Source organism: Enoplosus armatus, chromosome 8, assembly GCF_043641665.1.
Source record: "Enoplosus armatus isolate fEnoArm2 chromosome 8, fEnoArm2.hap1, whole genome shotgun sequence".
In the NCBI taxonomy this organism is placed as follows: Eukaryota; Metazoa; Chordata; class Actinopteri; order Centrarchiformes; family Enoplosidae; genus Enoplosus; species Enoplosus armatus.
The window spans coordinates 2,508,904-2,528,826 of NC_092187.1; the positions used below are offsets into that span (position 1 = coordinate 2,508,904).

Below are 19,923 nucleotides of genomic sequence, written 5' to 3' on the forward strand. Positions count from 1 at the left end.
GAGGGGTTTTGTTTGTCTTTTTATTTCCGAGAATTGCTACAAGTCTGCTTTATCTTAAGACTGAATAAGGAAAACGTCAAAGCAAAAAATAGCTGTGAAAACAATTCTATTATGTAGACTAGTGTTGCACTCCAAGGAGTCCTCCACTCCAGGGCAAGAAATAACCTCATTTAAAAAAAGACATTTGTAGTCTGCATTATTAAAGACTAGTTAACGGCTGAGAAACATTCACAACAAGGGCCTCTTAGCTGATGACCGAATTTACAAATTCACCAGAGATGAAGCTGAGTCAAAGCATTCGGTCCACTCCCACCCCTCCCAAGACGAATACTTGCACCAGCTTTCTTGAATGCTGTCATCCAAAATCATCCAATCCATCACTTCTCAAGGGCTAATTATTTGCTTTGTCTTCCAGCACGAAACACACACACACTTCCATTCAGTACAACATAAAAAGTTCTTATGGACATCATCTGTGAGAATCAGATCCCGCAGAATCCCCAAAATGCACAGACGAAAGCTGAATGTCAAAATAGACAAAATGAAATTTCACATGTGTATGAAGCAAAGGTAGTAATACTACTACGTTCCCTTGCTTCCAATAAGGGTATAGCATGTACAATGTATTCCACAATGCACCACAACGCAAGGTTGCATGGGTTAGATACTCAAGGCACAATGATATTTAACCACTAGGGGGCTCACTTGAGTGAATAAACAGAGAAGACTTGTGTGCTGATGTAGGATTGGGTGCACCACAGTGCCTGTTGCTGTATCCCAAACACATGCAAACACTAAGTATTGGATACAGACACTCAATGTAAGTTAAACCAGGAGGATCAGCGTCTTGCATTTTGAGGAATCGAATTACAACAACGGATGTACAAGGCATTCATAATATTTAATGACTTTATGACCTCTGTTAATTAGATTCTAAACCTTGGTGCTGCCCAGATATATAGTGAGCTCAGAGCGGTGGATCACCTTCTTTTTAGTCTGTGATGGAGAGCTTTGGGTTTCAGACCAACGCGTCCACCACTCCCTCAGCTCGGTGGGGCCCGTGGGCCGTCGCTCCTTTATCTGGTTGGGAGGAACTAGAGCATGAGGAGGGTTCAAGTCTTCTCTGGGCAGGAACTTCCTGTTAATATTTACATTCCCATCTGGATCAGATTGTTGGCGATTTAGGTTTTCAGTTGAAACGGCTGAAATCTTAGCGGCGGCCCTTGCACGAACTTTTGAAACCATCTCTGAATCCTCTTGAACGGCGTTTTGAGTGGCGAAGAAATCAAGCCCCTGCATCTTGCGCTTGTACTCCTCCAGCCTGGCCTTGCTCTCTGCGGCCTTCGCCCTCATCTCAAGGAACTGGCTCTGCAAGTCTTTCTCGTAACCTTCCTCTGCCTTTAATTCATTCTCCCAAAACTTGATCTGCTCCGTCTCTTCGTCAGCCGTTCTCTGCTGGGCTTCCTGCGCAGCCTTTCTGGTCCTCTGTCTTTCTTCGAGCTCAAAAATCTGTTTGTCCGTGCGCGCTATCTGGACCTGTATATCCTGCAAACAACCGAGTTGACATATTATGGTTTCTCTTAGGCTGTTTTTCTCATCGTCAGTTGTAGCACAGCCTGAACTGGGCAGGTCATCAGATTTTGCCTCTTGAGCCTTTTTGGAGTGTTTGCTTTCTTTGCCCCTCGTCTGACTTCCCATGCAGCAGGATGTTTGATGATCTAAGTCCGACTGCAAACTTTTCTGACTTCTGACTTTGCTTCTACTTCTTTGGCCCGAGTTATCTTTCTCGACAGAGAAAGAAACATCCAAAGAGGTGCGGTTCCTTCTGTCGGTCCTCTTACTGCTTTCCTTATCACAGGCAGTGCTATAGACCTTGCCTTTACCCAGACTCTCCAGCCATTCCCAGGCCTCCTCCATGAGCGTCATAGACTTTCTTTTAGGCCTTTTCAGGTCCTCTTTCTGCTGCTCAGCCTCTTTTCTCAAACAGGACAATGGTGGCAAGCTTTGACGATGCAAACTTAGCGAACCACTGCCCCGCCGCATTCTGGTGCCTGCATCCTTTCTCCTCAGGGGCGGGCAGGGCTGGTATCTGCCGACTTTTGTCCTGCTCATTTCATCCCAGACTGAGGGTCCGTTGTGGAGCAGTGTGAGTTGGACCTCCCTGGCCTGCTCGCCGTACTTCTTAAGAGTCTCTAGAAGGCGTTCATTGGGCGTCATGCACCGCTCAAAGTCTTTAAATTTCTCCTGTAACGTGTAGCGTCCCGGTTGACCTAAAGACAAAGATGACTGTTTGTCAGCTTGGTGAACATGTCAGAAGGTAAATCTTGCTATGTAAAGCCACAGACGTACATACCCAGGGCCTGAGCCAACGCTATCACCACTTCTTGGCATGTTGTTTCCTCTGTAACTCCACAAACCACGCGTGGGATACCGTCCACCGACACCTTTACTTCCATTGTACCCTGTCTGCGATTTGAAAAGGAAATTAAAGTGTGTTTAGTAAAGTGGTTGAGACAGCTATATGACCCCCATTAACATTCATTGTAATCCGTCTGCCCATCATGCAGTTTGAAGTCAGTTTAAAGCTTTTTTGTGGGACATCTAGTGACAGTGTCCCCATGATACCGGAAATGCAGAAAGCAAGGTTTTAATAAAGGCTTTCAAAGGAATATCCATGACAAAATATTTGAAGGGACCTACCTCTTTGTCCTGTCTGTAGTGCGGCTGCTCTGACCACTCTGATCCGGGGGAACTTTCTTGGTTGGGAGGAACATTTGAGCAATTAAGACCAATTAAAATTCCTGAAGGCATCTACCACTGGAGGATAGTTTATGATCCCACCCAGCTTGCGTAGTTTCCACTTTGCCTGAAAAAACACAGCAAAATCTCTGGGTTTATAGAAAGTTGTACAACAGAAAAATAAAATAAATAGAGACATTTTTGTCGGTCGCTGTCAGTACTGAGATGGTATGGAGTACATAGCTTGCATAACAAGAGCCTGTCAGTCGGAGAACCCTTTGAGACTTTGACGTTGAAATGAAGAGGCCTTTGTTTATGTGTAATCCCGTTGCTCAGGCCAAATGTATCTGTGTTTGCCGCTTTTTTATTCTCATCAGCAGCCAAGTTTTGCTGAACAGCAGCCCACACACCCCGAAACATCACCCCAAACAGCCTATTGACCCGCTGCAGACTCCAGTCCTGTTTATTTTACTAGAATTGAAGGCCTTTTGTGAAGTAAAATCTAAACAGCCTCGTGAAACTTGCCGTGCCCGAAAACAAACCTGTGTATGTGTGTACTCACCAGTTATTATGTGGCTATGCCGTTTTTAGATCTGGGTGTTCCTCTTTATCTTTTTGACAGGAAGGGTGATTACAATCCAAACAGAACATGTAAACATGCTGAACTGAAGTGTGCACCAGTGAGCCATCACCATCAAGCACACACACACACACACACACACGTTCCTCAGTCAGAGTCTGTGCTGCTAAATATATTTCAGGTTTCTTTGCACATGTACTTATGACACCAGTAATATTCAATACCAAACAAAAGATTGTTATATGAGACCAACTCGAACTCTTTACATATTGGAAATGTGTAAATGGAACGTTCTTTTTTTTTTTGGATTTGTTTCATTTGAATCATGTTTTGCTGCTTCTCTTCGGTTATCATATGACATTGGAAATGGATTAGAAAAGTAAAAACCACAGGAAACGTCCGCATGGCCAAACACTACCCAAAAAACTCCCAGACCAGAAGCCGGACAGGGGAGCACCTGTTGTAATTTGGTAGTGTCTGACAGTCCGGGTGGTGATGATAGGAGTAATACGAGACGGGGGAAACTTGGACTCCCTGCTCCCTCTTGCCCATGTTAACCACATGTCCAGCTGCTGATAATCTCTCGGTTTCATGGTGAGGAACAGTCATTTCTCTCTAGACCACGAAAAAGAAATTCCTCCGAGAACTGTTCATTCATGTCAGCCTGTGCATTTGTTGCCTGGAATAGTTCGCCCTTCAAGTTCACATTCATGTGGCGGCTTTGTCAATGCCGTGGTCAAAAATGTAGAGATGTAGCTGTAAAAATTCACACACAAAGAGGGAGCAAAGGATTGGAAATGGATTATGTTTCGCCAGTAACTCTTCAGAAGTTAAAACATTCTGTCTGGCATTTTTATTTCTATTGGCTGAACTGACTGACTGCCCATTTCTAACTTGATCTCTTTAACTAGTCGTACCTTAAGAAGAACTTTGACATTTAGGATCACATTCCCTAAAAATAGATGGCTTGTTAAATGTCTTAGGAGGACCGGAGAAGCAGAAGTGTGTCACCCAAGTGAATGGCAAAGTCTGTGCAATGAGGACGAGGATTTTTCCTCTGTAACAACCAAAGAAATAGTCATTACATAAAGGGTGAATTCACCCAAAATGTTTCTACTTACCTATTCTCATATCTAGCAAGGCAGATAGTTTGAGTTTTACTTTACTTTTGAAATACCTGTCTCTGAGATTTCTGATACAATGGTGCGTGGAATTTTGTTTGTCGTGCTCAAAGTAGTAAAAGATTGCATTAAAAAGGTTCAACTGCAATTGAAATACTCCCAAAAGAAACTGTTGACAACATGTTCCGAGTACCCAGGACATCGCCTGTATGTACGTTTTCAAAGCTCTGAGGAGAACAAATCCATTGACTTCCATCGTAGGGTAGTGGCAGAAGATTCGGAGAAGAACCAGGACAAACAAAGCTAAAAACGTTCTGCAGGGCTAGATATATACAGCCTAACCAATCTGAGAACGCAATATCAGCCTTTTTGCCATTTGAAAAATTACAAAATTGATTTGTGATATTCGTGGTCCCATGAGGGTTAATCCTGCTGACCTTGATCCCCTGACTTTTCCTTGAGCACCAATCTCATCATACCTCAACATAGACTGGCACAAAGTTTTTAACAGACAATTATTGTCCACAAGAAAGGAATTCTAATGACTTTCTAGCGCCATCATCAGGTCAATGGGCATTGCCATTGTGAGCACGTTAAGAGTTTTAGTTCAAATCGCCGCTGTGCTTCTAGTACAGCCTCACAGAGCCGCTGGCTTGATGGGAACTAGATGGCAAAATAGTCTCTAAAGTTGGTCTGTGAGGTTTAACAGAACTAGACCTTATGCTGAAAAGTAGCAGCATGGAGCTTTGAGTGGTTTCTCGGTAACAACAATATAACACGACTTGAATGCCTCTGTGAAAACTACAAATCGCTGATGTCAGTGGGTTTCATGTTTTCAGATCAAGCAAAGGCATCGTGGGCTGAGAGTCCACTCCACTTGCGCTATGAATCCCTAAAGTGTCAAAAATGGGCCGTCATCATTTTTTTTAAAACTGACGTTTTTTTTTCTTATTTACTGAAAACATTTTCACCCAACAGCAAGAATAACAATTGCGTCACCTGATGCATTTGCATTGGATAGAAAGGGTGTGTTGTGAATCTGAAGACTAACTCACGAGCGCCCGTCTAAAAGCCCGCCCGCCATGTGCAGAGCAACTTGTGCAGCTATCAGGGTGTTATATAATACGAGTCTTTGTCTCCACACTGTGCCTGTCAGTGAGTCCTGTGTGCACATAGACAACTTAAAATAGAGTTGGACACATATGAGTTCCCTATTACGTCAAGGCGTGTCCCGCGTGGTGGTGGGGGGGGGGGGCGCAGGTTCTGGTTACACTTGCGGCAGAGGGAGCTTAATATTGCATAGACCAAGCACAGGGCAGCACACTTCCCTACTACAGTGGTCCAGTGGCTGACCTCCCTTTCCCAGTCCTCAGGGAGCGTTTCAACAGAAGATTGTCGCCATGCCTAAAGTCTTAGTGCCAGGTGAGTACGGGCAGAGCGACGCCGGGTGCACTCTCACCTGTAGAAAGAGGGCTTGGGTAGCATTTTCAAAGTTTTACACTGACACATGACTATAAAGACGAACAGAGGAAAGCCTTCACCGGTGGTGTAATAGTGTATTCAACGCTCTTATGCTTTTCCATGGCGTGTTTTGGCCAGCACATGAAAAAGTGTCAAAAATAAATGAATAAATAAATAAATAATTTTAAGAAACTACAAAAAAGTGCTTCTTGAAATGTATCGAAAGAATTCACAAAACTTTGCAGATATGCTTTGAACGTATATTACGGGGGTCGCACCCCTAACTGAATATCAACAACTTCTAAAGGTAATAAATTCCATCTGTGATATTGTCACTTTAATGGATGGCACTGACAGCTTTAATGACAGGTTCATTGGGGTTGAAATGCATATAGTTCCAATACGAAGTCCATACTGACTAATATACTGTCATCACAATGTGTCTTTGTTTTTTTCTTCTTCTTCTTCTTCTGAGAATTGACCATTTTTTAAATAAAAATGCTGTTTACCTTAACCTTTCCTTTGTGATCTGTGCTTGCACCAATAGCTTAACCACTTTGAATTTTCATATATTAGTCCAATCAGCAGAGATTCCAACCACCAAAATACCTTCCAAGAGCTAAATTGTATGCATTCAAAATCATATCCTAAAACTCCTGACGGTGCAGGGTCTAGTGACTGATTGAGTATCGGCAGTGAAAATGTCAAGAGATGATGTTTGAGGAATGTGTGCTGTGTGTCAGCGGATTCTCAGAGTATGTGTGACGGGGGATCAGGTCATGCTCGGTTTCCTCCAGCATAAAAAGCTCCATCATTATTACTGTTCTGAATGCTGTTGTAATGGCTAATTATACGTTACTTCCACTGGGCACCGGGCAACTGGCAAGAATGAAGTCACATTATGCCGTCGAGAGTTTTTCAAAGGGTGAAAAATAGAAATGCAATGGTCTAAACAGCTGCTGTCTGAAGAACTGGCTCGGTTACGTGGTTGTAATGATTTAGCCGGTATTGGTGGAGAATGTGTTTGAGACTGTTTACACTTTGTCATGCAATCCATGCAGGTTTTTTTACAATCTGCTGGAGCAGGTGTGGCCAGCTGACAACAAAAGACGGATTGAATTCAGACGAGTTTTACATTAAAGGGCCAGTTTACCCAAATCACAAAAAACAAAACAAAAAAAAACAACACTTTTTTTTACCATCTTCCCACATACTTCTAGTGGGATTTCATCATGCAGAGAGTTTAGGTTTTTATTTACAGAGGTTTTGAGATACCATGGGGCTGATTGGAATTGAATTTTTGCTGCAGCATTGAAACATTCCTTTAAAAAATACTCAACAATGTCAAGAAACATGTCCTGGACACTCCACACTTAACTAATTATGGACATTTTCTACTAAAAGAATAGTCCCGAAAGTCTGTAGACTAGTTTTTTTTTTTGTGTAGCTCACTTGCTTCCTTGTTGTTGCTGCTTTGAGACATAACCACACTTGTTTTGTTTCCCTCTAACCTGGACCATCTCACCCTGACTGAGACTTTTTGCTTACTCAGCAGAGGGAAGAAGTAAGTATGGAGCTGAGAAACGGCTCCGGAGTTTTGGGGAAGATGCGAAGCATCTTAAAATGCATGGTTTACTGTATGGATGTGAGATAGTCACATCACCTAAATTAGTTTTTCTCCAAAGTGCATTTGAATGCGACCCAGTAATGGATCTTAGTAGATGAATGTCCGTTCCGTATGAAATGGAAAGTAATAGAATATAGTGGAAATGGACACCATTTATTAATCTGTTGTTCACATTCAATATCGGTTCTGGTTTATTATAATAGTATTTGCATCAGATGCTTTACGAACAGAGCATCGCCAATCAAAACTGAACTGAAGGTGGACACTTGCGTTAATAAATGACTTCTCCCAGGTAGCTCACTGACTCTTCCACCATGGGAATGCTCGCCACTTAGCAAAGCAGCACACAGACAAGACTTAACTGACCTTCGGACTTGCTTGAACCACCAACGGGAAATGCGTCTTCACATGCATGGAGGGGTTTTAAAAGATGGTAGGGGTGCAGGGATGGCAATCACATCACCCGAGCATCCTACACATTGGATTCAAAGCCCGCTCCCACTGGGAGCACGGAGACCACGAAATCCTCCCTGCACGTGTCATGACGATGCAATTAGCAGTTCTTTGTCCAGCTGCTGTGTCCACATTTATTTCAAGTGTAACTGCAAATTTCAGTGTCCTCTCCTCTCATCGCCGCCTGTACCGTCCTCACACTTTTAACTTCCAACTTATCCATTTACCGTCAAGTGTATACACTCGTTCAGTGTCTCATTTCACTGCTCACATCACCTCAGCATTTTACTACGGCATGTATTTCTAATCTGTATTCTATATTGTCAATAAGTGTTAAAGTACAGTCTGTTCCTAAAATGCTATGTTTTCATAACTATGGGGGCGATATGATGCATATTTTGTATGTAAAACACAGTACAGGGTTGGGTTTGTGTGTCATCCTCATGTATAATACCTCTCTAACCGATGCTTTTCTAACGCTCTCTTTTTTGGGTTTTACTCCGGGTGGTGCTGCTTTCTTGCTGTGCATAATCAGGTCAACAGAGTAAGTATGGAGGGTGAAAGTACAACCCCAAATCGCATTAGTCACATGTGCCGTACCAGAGTTGCTGTCTTAGAGTAGAAAGCATTGGCTCTTGCCCAGTGAGTGCATGTAACAAGTAGAGTTTGATCTAGAGAGTAGAGACTGGACTCAAGTTATCTCTGTAGCGGGCATCAAGTAATGCCACTCATGCTGTGTATTGTCAGTGTGTTTCTCATGAAACTTTTTCATAGCTTGGTTCAGTCATTTTAGATCTTGACCCTCTTTTTCTGTCATTGTTTCAACATGAATTCTGATCAAATTATAGAGCCACTCACCTCTTGACTGGTGTGGGTGCAAATAGTAATAAAGTGCAAAATAAACAGCGAAAGATGACAAGAAAATGGGGTCTGGAGAAAGGCTTTACCATCTTGTATCCATATGAGTCTATCTGACTGTGTGTGTGTGTGTCAGTGCTTCATCACTGTAGTTCCTCTGTATGCATGGGACTGGAGGTCAGAGTTGCAGACTTGTAGTGACTGAGTCAACCTTTGGTCATGCATACAACGCATGTGCTGGAGTCTGTACACTTCAGGTTAGGTAAGTTGTGTGCCTTTTTATGTCATAGATATAAGGATGTCATGTGCACCATTCATTCATCGTGAGTTTACAGCATTCAGCATTCATAGAGCTCAGCAGTGCTGCATGATGTGGTGGGAGCAGAAGGCTTTCCTGTTATTAACGGGACATGCCATTGCTGTGCCTGACAGAGACCGATGATAAGATGCGGGCCTTCGCGGAGGAGGTCTTCGCGTCCGAGACCAAAGACGAGAGCATCCGCGATGAGATCTCCATGTTCGATGTGGCCGAGGACTGTCCCATCCTCCACAATGAGATGGCCCACCATCTGCACACTGAGGATGATGCTGAGAAACGGTGAGGTGGGAGATCATGTCACTGTCTTGTGCTTGTGGGCCCCACAAAATCATGTCATTACATGGTGAGAAAATAAGGTTTTATATTTAGACTTTTGAGACCATTTAAAGACTGGTGAGTTCCCTGAAAGAACAGTTCAAAATTTCACTATATAAATGATACTAATGGATGAAGCCAACCACTAAACCTCACCTCTCCTTATCTGCAGCAAGAGGCACCAGCGTTGCCGCACCATGGCCGTGCCCGCGGCCGCTGCCCACGCGAATTCTGCCCCTGTGGTGTCAGTGGAGGTGGACACGCCCACCTACCTGGAAGTGCCTGACTTCCAGAGGGTGGCCATCATCGGAGACTACGCCGCCGGGGTACTGTTCGTTTTCCTTCCACCCCAATGAAATTCACTAGTGATCTCGGGGTATTTCAATGTTTTTCCTTGATTTTCGTAGAAAAACACATCACCCACTATTTTTAGACTTGGATAAACCTTTCATGTAAAATCATCACAGTAAGTAGCATCAAACTGGTTTTAGTCAATTGAAGATGTGGTGTTTAGAGGCCAGAAAAAAAAAAAACTTTTACTCAATGTTTTTACTCATATTGGTGATTGAAATTCGGACAATCATTAACTGGTGGGGATGCAGTACTGCACTATAAAACATTTTTAGTCTCCTCATTAAGCTCCCTGAACTTAAAGGGTAAAAAAAAACTTTGTTTGACTTTGTTGTAAATGCGTGGAATGCTATCCTTCATCAGGACCAGCAGTTTTTTTTCATTATTATCTTTGACTTAACACACATGTATAAACAAAGTTTCCATCATGTAGCTTTTCTTCAAACCTGAAGACTCTCTGGAGTCTTTGCTAATAAGCTAACCATTTTCTGTAGAGACTTCATTTGGCTGCTTTAGGAAACCGCCAGGAGAACATTCATCAATCATAATTTGAAATTGCGAGGCCTAACAAGAAATTTAAGGAATAACATTTTGGGAAATACTCTTTTCTTGTCAAAAGTCCCATATCTGTCCTTTCAAATAAAGGCCACAACAACCAGCAGCCAGTTAGCTTCGCTTAGCATAACGTTTTGGAAACAGGGGGGAATCAGCTGGCCTGGCTTTGTTCAAAGGTGTCAAAGTCTTCCAACAAGCACCTCTAATCATTAACACGTTATATATTTTTTTGTTTAATCTGTATAAAAAACAAAGTTTAGACATGACTTGTGGTGTTATGGTGGTATATGACTATTCCTTGGCCGGGTGCAATGACTTCCTGGAGTCTAGTCATCCCCTTGTTTCCCCAGTCTTTATGCTAAGCTACAATGACAGTGTGGTACCATTTAACTTTGCAAAAAACTGGCTAAGAGTATTTCCCAACATCATGACCTAAGCCTTTAAAAGTATTAAAACGTGACTTTTTAAATTAGCTAGATTATGAACTATTAGTTGATTTCACTGAATTATAGGACGATGTTTTGCGATGTTTGCAGTAGCAGTACTATATATAAGTATACTATTTTACTGCATGTCACGAAAAGTTCCAGGAGGTGTTGACTTTGAATTTCACTGACTATCTGTTTCTGTGGGTCAGTGGTCTCACAGCCTCCCTCCCACTACCGGAGGCCCATGAATGGAGGTCATCTGAGAGCAGGCCGGGGGTTTAGGTTTCCTGACCGTGGGTTTGACATTTACAGGGAGATAAACACTTTGGAGGAGCTGATTGTTACTATACTTCTGCTTTATCCTACTCAACGCTCATGTAATGCAGCAAACAGTATAAGGACCCCCCCCCCCCACCCCCCCAGCAAAACACAGACAATCTTTTGAACAGAAAACTGTTGATTTTAGCAGTTTATTGGCCATTTCACAAAATGTTTTTAACATCCACCCCTTCCATCAAAACAAATATAAATGTGCTTTTTTTCCCCCATTAATTCAATTTGGTATGAAGGTTTTTGTATGAGTAGAGAGCTGGTGGTTCATTTTATTTTTGTAAGGAATGCCTCAAATTGTAACACGTCATTTTAAAGGCTACAATCAGTGCACTGGTATTTAAAAACAAAAAATCTGTAACACATCTCATATCTGCCGTTCAGGTGACCATGGATGACTTTGAGCTGTCCTGTAGGGGTCTGTACCGTGCCTTGACCATCAGGGAGAAGTACATGAGGCTGGCCTACCAGCGCTTCCCACGGACGACCTCCCAGTACTTGCGCGAGATCGAGGCGGAGTCCTTCAAGCCTGAAGATCAGGTGCAGCCAGGTGAGGAGAAAAGGCGGCTCAATAGGGCGGTGAACCCTCGGTTTCAATAAATTCCCTCATGCAATAAGTTCCCTGTGCCATTGGGTATCCCAAATGTTCAATTTGTATGTCATATCCATCAGTCTTCACATCTCCTCCCAAGAACGGGGAAGACCCCTTCGATTCCAAGGACCTGCCAAAGAATCTGGGATATGTTGCTCGCATGAGGGAGGGTCTCATCTACGTGTACAACGACGCTGCAGCTGCTGACAAACATCAGCCCAAAGACCTGCCCTGCCCCGACTACACCACCTTCATCGACGACATGAACTTCCTCATTGCTCTCATTGCGCAGGGCCCAACGTGAGTCCTGTGACATGTGTGCATTACTCTGTTTTAAATATAGAATTGCAATATCTCAATCATTCTCCGTTGTCCCCCCCATGATTTCACCCATATCCAATTTTCTGTGCAACCAAGATTTTTTGAAAGAATGTCCCGAATTTACCACTGATGACACTGATGGCTTGTAGCCGTTCTTTTAGGTGACCCACAGGGTTGACTGCCCGAGACAAGTTCTCAGTGTGTGGTCGTTGGCATCCACACGGGGGCCCTCGAAAGGTCCACAACAACACAACATACAATAACAAGATGCTTCAAATGAACATTTTGCTTTTGTGAGGAAACAGTAACATGTTTCATAGACACAAACACTCATGAGATATGTCTACCAGCAAGCCGGTGTGTATCGCCTCGCAGTGCAGCGCATGCGTTAATATGCCTCTCTTTGTTTTGCAGCAAGACTTACTGTCACCGCCGTCTGAAGTTCCTCATGTCCAAGTTCAACGTGCACGAAATGCTGAATGAGATGGAGGAGATGAAGGAGCTGAAGATGAACCCCCACAGGGACTTCTACAACTGCAGGAAGGTAGCCATGAGCAGCCTTTAGCATGGACACTGCTTCTAATTTGGCTTTAAAACGTGAAAGCCACACAAAAACAACGCTAAATCAGCCAACCTCTTGCCATTTTAATCTGGAGGAACATAACACAAACGCATACACTTTGGGCACAGTTTCCACAAAGACTGGATTCTAGATGAGGGAGAAACTGTAAAATAAAGTGGAACTTTTGCACTCACTGATCTTAAAATCTTTACATTGACTGGATGTAATGTAGATCTTGAATGATTATCTGGTTTTATATGTCACACAAAACATACGAACAAAAGTTGAGAACAGTAATTCAAGAGCAAAAAAATCGAATATCAACATTTTCAGTGTATTCAAACATGTTGTAAAATCAAGTTTCGTCATATTCATTTCAAATATATTCACATTTACATAAATTGTGAGATTCCATTTCACACTCGGTTTGCTGTCGTTTTCCTCACTTGCAGCTGTCATGAACCTTGTGTGTGTGTTCGGCTCCCTCTTGTGGCCAAGCAGAGACATTACAACACATAAACCCAAAACCTCAGTGATCCACCCTCTGTCGTCCCTCTGCCAGGTGGACACCCACATCCACGCTGCCGCCTGCATGAACCAGAAGCACCTGCTGCGCTTCATCAAGAAGTCGTACCGCGTGGACGCTGAGCGCGTCGTGCACAACCTCAAAGGGAAAGAGGTCACCATGAAGGCGCTCTTCGAGTCCCTTAACCTGCACCCTTATGACCTCACTGTGGACTCCCTGGACGTGCACGCTGTACGTCACTCACTTGTTGGAACAATGGTGGCCTTGAGCATACAGAATAATAGACATACATATCCACAAATAGAATTACCATGTACGGCTACGATTTAAACACCTGTTGGGAATCTTTAATATTTAATTGGATAAGGACCACTCAAAAACTGCCAGTATTGCAACATCTAAAATAAATCAGTCCTATTGTCCCATCCCCCTCAGTCAACCTTCCTCGATCTACATCTCTTCTCTCGTCTCTTTGTTGTCTCTCTGAAGGGGAGACAAACCTTCCAGCGTTTCGATAAGTTCAACGCCAAGTACAACCCTGTGGGAGCCAGCGAGCTGCGTGACCTGTACCTGAAGACGGAGAATCACATCAATGGAGAGTACTTTGCCACCATCATCAAGGTCGGTTTCTGTGTAAATAGAATAGATAAGACACATCACAGAGAGAGACAAAAAAACTTGATAATGAAAGGCTCCATGTTTTTGTAACCCGACTGACCCTAGAAGCAGATGTTATGCTGCTTCCTGTTGTCTATGTAGCAGCCTGCTGATCTGCCAAATACACTGTCTTTTATATACCAAACTTCATGTGATCTGTGCCCGATTTGACCACCTGTGTAAACCAGGAAGTAGCCACTGACCTGGAGGATGCCAAGTACCAGTATGCTGAGCCTCGCCTGTCCATCTACGGCTGCAACCCCAACGAGTGGAACAAGCTCTCCGGCTGGTTCGTCAGGCACAGAGTCTTCTCCCCAAACCTCAAATGGATGATTCAAGTACCCAGGATCTAGTAAGTTTTCAATCTGTGAGTCAGACAGAGAATGACTTATCCTGTCATGGATCGATTACAGATCCGACTTTGATGTTAAAGAAGAATCTATGTTTTGAGTGTCAAATACTCCCCCGTGCTTTGCTTGGAAAAAAAAAAAAAAAAGGTTTGAAAGATGGCTAGAATCCGTATTTCAGAGAATTTGTTTTTCTATCTTAGCGACATCTTCAGAGGCAGGAACTTTGTGCCCCACTTTGGCAAGATGTTGGAGAACATTTTCCTCCCTGTGTTCAAGGCCACCATCGACCCACACTCCGACCCAGACCTCAGCATCTTCCTCAAGCATGTGAGTCAGGAACAGTCGTAACAGCTCAGATACAAACAAATCGTATCTTGGTTAAAGGACGGATTACCTTGCCATGAATCAGGGACTGGGTTGGGAAGGGACACTGAATCTCATATTCTATTTTATGAAAAAGCAAGAGACTTAGTGTCTCGTGTATTTGTTGTTGGGTTTTATGTATTTTAAAGGCCCATCTAGGGATGGGCGTTGCAAATTGGCTTCTAGTGTTGTCGTGTGTGGCGCTGGTGTATGCTACAGTTATTTCTGCTGAAATGTAGACAGCTATCTTTCTCCAAGAGTTGAAGACCCCAGAATAACCTCCAGAGAGGGCCCCTGTTTCGTCCTATAACAAACCGCTTGCCTCCTGGTGTGTAGGTGACGGGTTTCGACAGCGTGGACGATGAGTCCAAACACAGCGGTCACATGTTTTCCACCAAGAGCCCCAAACCCGAGGAGTGGGACATCGTCAAGAACCCCTCCTACACTTACTACATTTACTACATGTATGCCAACATCGCTGTGCTCAACCAGCTCCGCAGGTCAGCAGCTTTGTCTCTCCACACACAATGTGATTATTTCGTTTTTTAATTTCTTTATATCTCATCTTCTCTAAACACTCACAGTGAGTGCATATTTGGACAATAACAGGACAATAAGTTCCTCTCCGTCAGTATAATACTTGTTGATCCTCTGCTTTCCAGACAGAGGGGGATGAACACGTTCACATTCAGGCCTCACTGCGGCGAGGCCGGTGCCATCACCCATCTGCTGGCTGCCTTCATGACCGCCGACAACATCTCTCACGGCCTCAACCTCAAGAAGGTCAGTCTCTCTCTCTCTCTACAGGATAAAATGGCAGCTTGGATGCGGCGTCTGTCTTACTGTAAATGAACGCTTTGATTCAGCAGCACTCATTCATTATGCACGATCAAGCACCAGCTCCAGGAGGCAGACTTGGGTTCTGTAAAGGAACCGTAAGGTTGCCATTGTTCGAAAGCATAATATGACAATGATATATGCATATATTTATATATACTTTTGTTGGTGGCTACGAATGGAAACATTCATTGCACAGTCCATAGCATTGCAGTAAAACCTTTAGAAGAGCCACTTCTTCTTTTTTTTTTCACAAAATGTGTTAACTACATTTGGACTTTTTCATTAAGATAAAAGGAGGACAAAAACAAAAATACATGAAAGCACAACATGTGAAGTATAATTTAAATGAGCCAATAACAAACAGACAGGGAAAAAAACTCCACACTGTTCAGCTCAATACAAAGAGACAATAAAAACCCACCATTCTCTGCGGGCACATTGGTCAAATATTGTACATCATTTTCAGGGTCAGTTATACAATACAGCAGCAACCACCGCCGCTGGCCTTAGCATCTCATACATACAAAACCCAAAATGGCAGACTCATAGTTCACAATAATGTTAGAGAAAGGGTTCACTCAGGAAGTCCAGCGGAATATTCTCCATTATTACATATTATTATTATTATTACAACCAGAGATTGCGAGAGTCCTACAGGACTTTTCTCCTGTTTTCTTTTTTTTTTCTTTTTTTTTTATCTCTTATCTGAAAGTACTGAAAGATGTTCTTTATGGATATATTCTATTTTTGTACTGGCTGATTCAAGACCACAAGGACTCGCTTCTCACAGAGGTCCTTGAGGGAAGAAATACCTTTTAAGGCCCAATGTTTCACACTTGCTACCTTCCTTAATACGTTGTACTGCTCTCCAGACCTTATCTGTATTCATTGCCATAGGGTTATTGCACTAAAAAGAGCACATTTGTAAGGGGATATTTGGACTTCTGTACAATTGATAGTGTAATGTCAAGTGAAGTCCAGCAGTTCATATATTAGTTATTGCCCTCTAAGTCATTTTGCCTGCTTTATCATCAAAAATAAAAGTCAAAATTAACAAACAGTTGACTGAAACTGATCCCGTACACTCTTGCTCCCCCACCAGAGTCCGGTGCTGCAGTACCTGTACTTCATGGCCCAGATCCCCATTGCCATGTCCCCTCTTAGCAACAACAGCCTGTTCCTGGAGTACGCCAAGAACCCCCTGCTGGAGTTCCACAAGAAAGGCCTGGTGGTTTCTCTGTCCACCGACGACCCCATGCAGTTCCACTACACCAAGGTCTGAGCACATGGACAGAGGGCCTTTGATAATGATGTTAATAACGGTGCATACCATGCTGTGCGTAATAAGCACTGTATTATGTACATCTACAGTGGAATGCATTCGAGTTTTCTTTGCCAGTCTTTGTATTCAAATTATACAGGCCCACGTCATTTCCAGCACACTCAAATGGAAAAAAAAAGAGTAGAACTGAATGCATTGTAAACACATAAACAGGTTTATGCCACATGTAGAGCATGCAGATGTGTGCAAAACTGTAGCTGGCGGTAGCTGCATCTACACGGTCTCTTTTGAGCCTCAGTGACTTGAAAATATCAGAGTGTGAATCTTGGCCTTTATGTCCACAGGAACCCCTGATGGAAGAGTACGCCATTGCAGCACAGGTCTTCAAGCTTAGCACCTGCGACATGTGTGAGATCTCCAGGAACAGTGTGCTGCAGAGCGCCATGTCTCATGAGGTAACACACCTGTTTGTTGACTTTACTTCCTTTCATCTTCTTGGTAACATCCTTGGTGCCCAGACTGCTCTTAAATCACATCATGATCCACATAGAAGTGATTTTATACTCTTCACCAAATTATGCTTGTGCTTTTCTTCGGCGGTCCAGGAGAAGAGCCACTGCCTGGGTCCCGACTACCTGAAGGAGGGTCCAGAGGGCAACGACATCCGTAAGACGAATGTGGCCCAGATCCGTATGGCCTTTCGCTTCGAGACCCTGTGCTATGAGCTCAACCTCATCAAGGACGGCTTGAAGACTGAGTAAACACTCCTAAAACCCGACTTACACCCGGTCAAACTCATCGCCTGCTGTGATGTAGAAAGGTTTCTTTTTTGTTTTTCGCAGTAACTCTTAACAGAAGTCAATCTTAAAGAAACTGACCTTCCAACACACTGATGTTCTCTCCTTTGGAGGAAGAAACCTTTTGATAATTGTCTTCACTGTATATCAGCTGCACATCTTGTCCAACTGACATATGCACTGCAGTATGCGTATGCCATATGGAGAAACATCGTGTATAAGAATGAAAGGAAATAAAATGTGAAAAAACACAAGTGTGTGTTTGCGTGGTAGTTGCCCCATTGATGCATTTCATAATTTCATCAGTATTACATTGCAACATGATTTACTTGACAGCAGGATCTTGTCTAGTTGTGTTGACTTTGTGACTTGGCAGTGCTACTGCCGCCTTCAGACGTCCCTTAGAAGTCGCAAATGAGACTTGATTATGCACTCTTATTCGGCGCCTTGTTTCTTTTACACTGTGGCAGAAGTACTTCCCTGATGGCTGCTGTTTCCTGTAGAAGTGTAGCTGCGTACATTTAGCTGTATCAGCAGCATGAAGAGGAGAAAAAAGTGCATCCGTCATGCAAATTTAATGAAGTTATTAGTCTGAGTTGTTTCATAATGCATCACTTTTGGCATTAGTTATTGACTGAACCTCCATGATGTCTGCCATTTCCCATGAAGACGCACCGCTCACATTATTGAGCATCAAAAGTGGGACGGCAAAGTCAACATTTGCCGTATCTTAGTTGCACTGGGTTCTTGTTTAACCTTGTTCCATGGATGGAGATCAAGTCTGGGATCTACTTGGAAGTCATGTCTAAAGAGCACAATTACATCAGGGGAGGATCGGGGTTCTCCGCTCGTCTCCAAGCAATTTGCAGCTGAATCAGGTGCTTCTCAGTTTGAGGACAACAAACTTCCAAAGCAAAAACTAAGACTTGAGCACACTGATTGATTTGCAGCCTTTGATTATGCAAACAGACTAACAGACTAGCCACACCCCATGCATTAAAAAAAAACCCCAGGACATATAGGGCACTCAACGACCCTCGATCCAACCCTTTTAAAGCCAGAGCCAAAAGACACATCAATTTGGTTTTTGAAATGTTCTGTTGGGTTGGACTTCAGAGGTGTATACCACTCTGCCTCAGCTAGTTGACTTCTCATGCTGGGATTGTATTCAAAACCCATAACCACAACTGGTCTGATCTCTCTCCTAGATTCCAAGCTGCTCAGAGCTTTCAATTCAAATGAATTCACATTCATTTTTACAGCATGTGAAGTCTGGTACAGCTCAGCTAATTCTTAGCATGGTGGCACTCAGATTGGATGAGGGCAAGAACAAAGATTTCTTTTTAAATGGATTTGTGTTAGTATCTTTAAGTCCTTACCAACAACCTGGCTTGATAGGACATTTGACCTGGTAGAGAAAAAGTGTCTGAAAAATGTCTATGCATCAACTTTTAAATGGGTCAATATTGTTACATCAAGGGAGTTCCAGACTAAGACTTTTGTGGCCCACTGTTTGTCTGAAATAGCTGAACAAATATGCAGAATATGCTGTGAGTCTGGTCCACTAGAGTGAAATATCAGAATCAGAATCAAAATCGGAAATACTTTATTGATCCCCAGGGGGAAATTATACAGTTATGTAAAGTTATATATATACAGGTATACAGTGCTCCCATTCAAGAGTAGAAAAAACTGAGTAATTAAGTAAATAAGTAAATAAGTGAGTTTCAAAATAAAAGTCATCTGCTGCATCGATGTTTATTAGACTTTGACATTAGCTGGAGCGAGGCGAATCAAATGATGCTTTGGAGCGACGGAATGGACATATCACTTATAAAATGTGTGTCCATCGCTTTCCCGCCCCAAAACATCACAGCTTCGGCGCTTCAGAAAGGAAAAGTACTCGTGGAGTCGCGCAGGTGCAGCTCATAAAAACAGTATCTACATTTCCCAGGACACTTGAAGACAACAGTATTTATTCATCGTTGACAGCTGCAGGAGTTGATGTGGTGACGTCTTCCCTCTCGCATCGGGAGGATTCAACCAAACTTTCTCACAGTCACGGCCGCGTCAAGCTCGACAGAAGCACCCAGAGTGAAACCGGAAGTCACACGACTTGCCTAGAAAATGAGTGTGGCTCAATTGGAAACAAGGCAGATTTATTTATTTAGTCGTTTAGAGTTGTGTGTCTGTCTAATAAAGAAATAAATAGACATTTATCCATGGGAAATAAGTAGGCAGTAAGCATGTTAGGCTGATATTGCCTCTGACAAACAAATTAAACAATACTACACAATGTGTGCATTAAGGCCTCATCCTCTGTTGATTCTGATGCAGCAGTACTGGATTTTAAACATTATCATTATCATGATCATATTATTACAATTTTGGCGTTTCCAAACTTCAGTGACAGGCCTGTTGCCGGAGTAGGATAAAAAAAACAAAAAACATTTTAAGACACTAAATCTGAACATAACCCCCATCTGCCGTTCTAAA

The 19,923-nt window shown here is 43.0% G+C and overlaps 2 protein-coding genes across 5 annotated transcripts; one reads left to right on the plus strand and one right to left on the minus strand.

Annotated features, from left to right (window-relative positions):
• Position 1: 1 nt before the first annotated feature.
• Positions 2-2,807, minus strand: LOC139289543 (ras association domain-containing protein 8-like). The gene is made up of 3 exons (XM_070911168.1): positions 2,701-2,807; positions 2,354-2,466; positions 2-2,270 (listed from the first exon to the last, which is right to left on the minus strand). The coding sequence occupies exons 1-3, from the start codon at positions 2,772-2,774 to the stop codon at positions 934-936; spliced, it is 1,524 nt and encodes a 507-aa protein (XP_070767269.1). The 5' UTR covers positions 2,775-2,807; the 3' UTR covers positions 2-933.
• A 3,033-nt stretch (positions 2,808-5,840) lies between these two features.
• On the plus strand, positions 5,841-17,670 carry ampd1 (adenosine monophosphate deaminase 1 (isoform M)). Of its 4 annotated transcripts, none has more exons than XM_070909993.1 (16): positions 5,841-5,862; positions 8,517-8,525; positions 9,272-9,437; positions 9,646-9,799; positions 11,522-11,687; positions 11,810-12,029; positions 12,465-12,594; positions 13,175-13,369; positions 13,628-13,759; positions 13,984-14,147; positions 14,346-14,472; positions 14,845-15,008; positions 15,171-15,291; positions 16,451-16,624; positions 16,975-17,085; positions 17,236-17,670. In XM_070909993.1, exons 1-16 carry the CDS (start codon positions 5,841-5,843, stop codon positions 17,389-17,391), a joined length of 2,211 nt encoding a protein of 736 aa, XP_070766094.1. In that variant the 3' UTR covers positions 17,392-17,670. The 4 variants fall into 4 exon arrangements, with proteins under 4 accessions (XP_070766094.1, XP_070766095.1, XP_070766092.1 ...); XM_070909994.1 differs by lacking the exon at positions 8,517-8,525 and adding an exon at positions 9,017-9,022; XM_070909991.1 differs by lacking the exon at positions 8,517-8,525 and having other exon boundaries at positions 5,841-5,877.
• The last annotated feature ends 2,253 nt before the right edge of the window (positions 17,671-19,923 follow it).

Coding starts and splice junctions, on each gene's coding strand:
- LOC139289543 (XM_070911168.1), bottom strand. CDS start 2,774: ATGTTCCTCCCAACCAAGAAAGTTCCCCCGGATCAGAGTGGTCAGAGC. Junction 2,467..2,700: donor ACTACAGACAGGACAAAGAG/GTAGGTCCCTTC, acceptor TTCAAATCGCAG/ACAGGGTACAATGGAAGTAA. Junction 2,271..2,353: donor AGCGTTGGCTCAGGCCCTGG/GTATGTACGTCT, acceptor CTTTGTCTTTAG/GTCAACCGGGACGCTACACG.
- ampd1 (XM_070909991.1), top strand. CDS start 5,841: ATGCCTAAAGTCTTAGTGCCAGGTGAGTACGGGCAGA. Junction 5,878..9,271: donor GCCAGGTGAGTACGGGCAGA/GCGACGCCGGGT, acceptor TGTGCCTGACAG/AGACCGATGATAAGATGCGG. Junction 15,292..16,450: donor ACGGCCTCAACCTCAAGAAG/GTCAGTCTCTCT, acceptor CTCCCCCACCAG/AGTCCGGTGCTGCAGTACCT.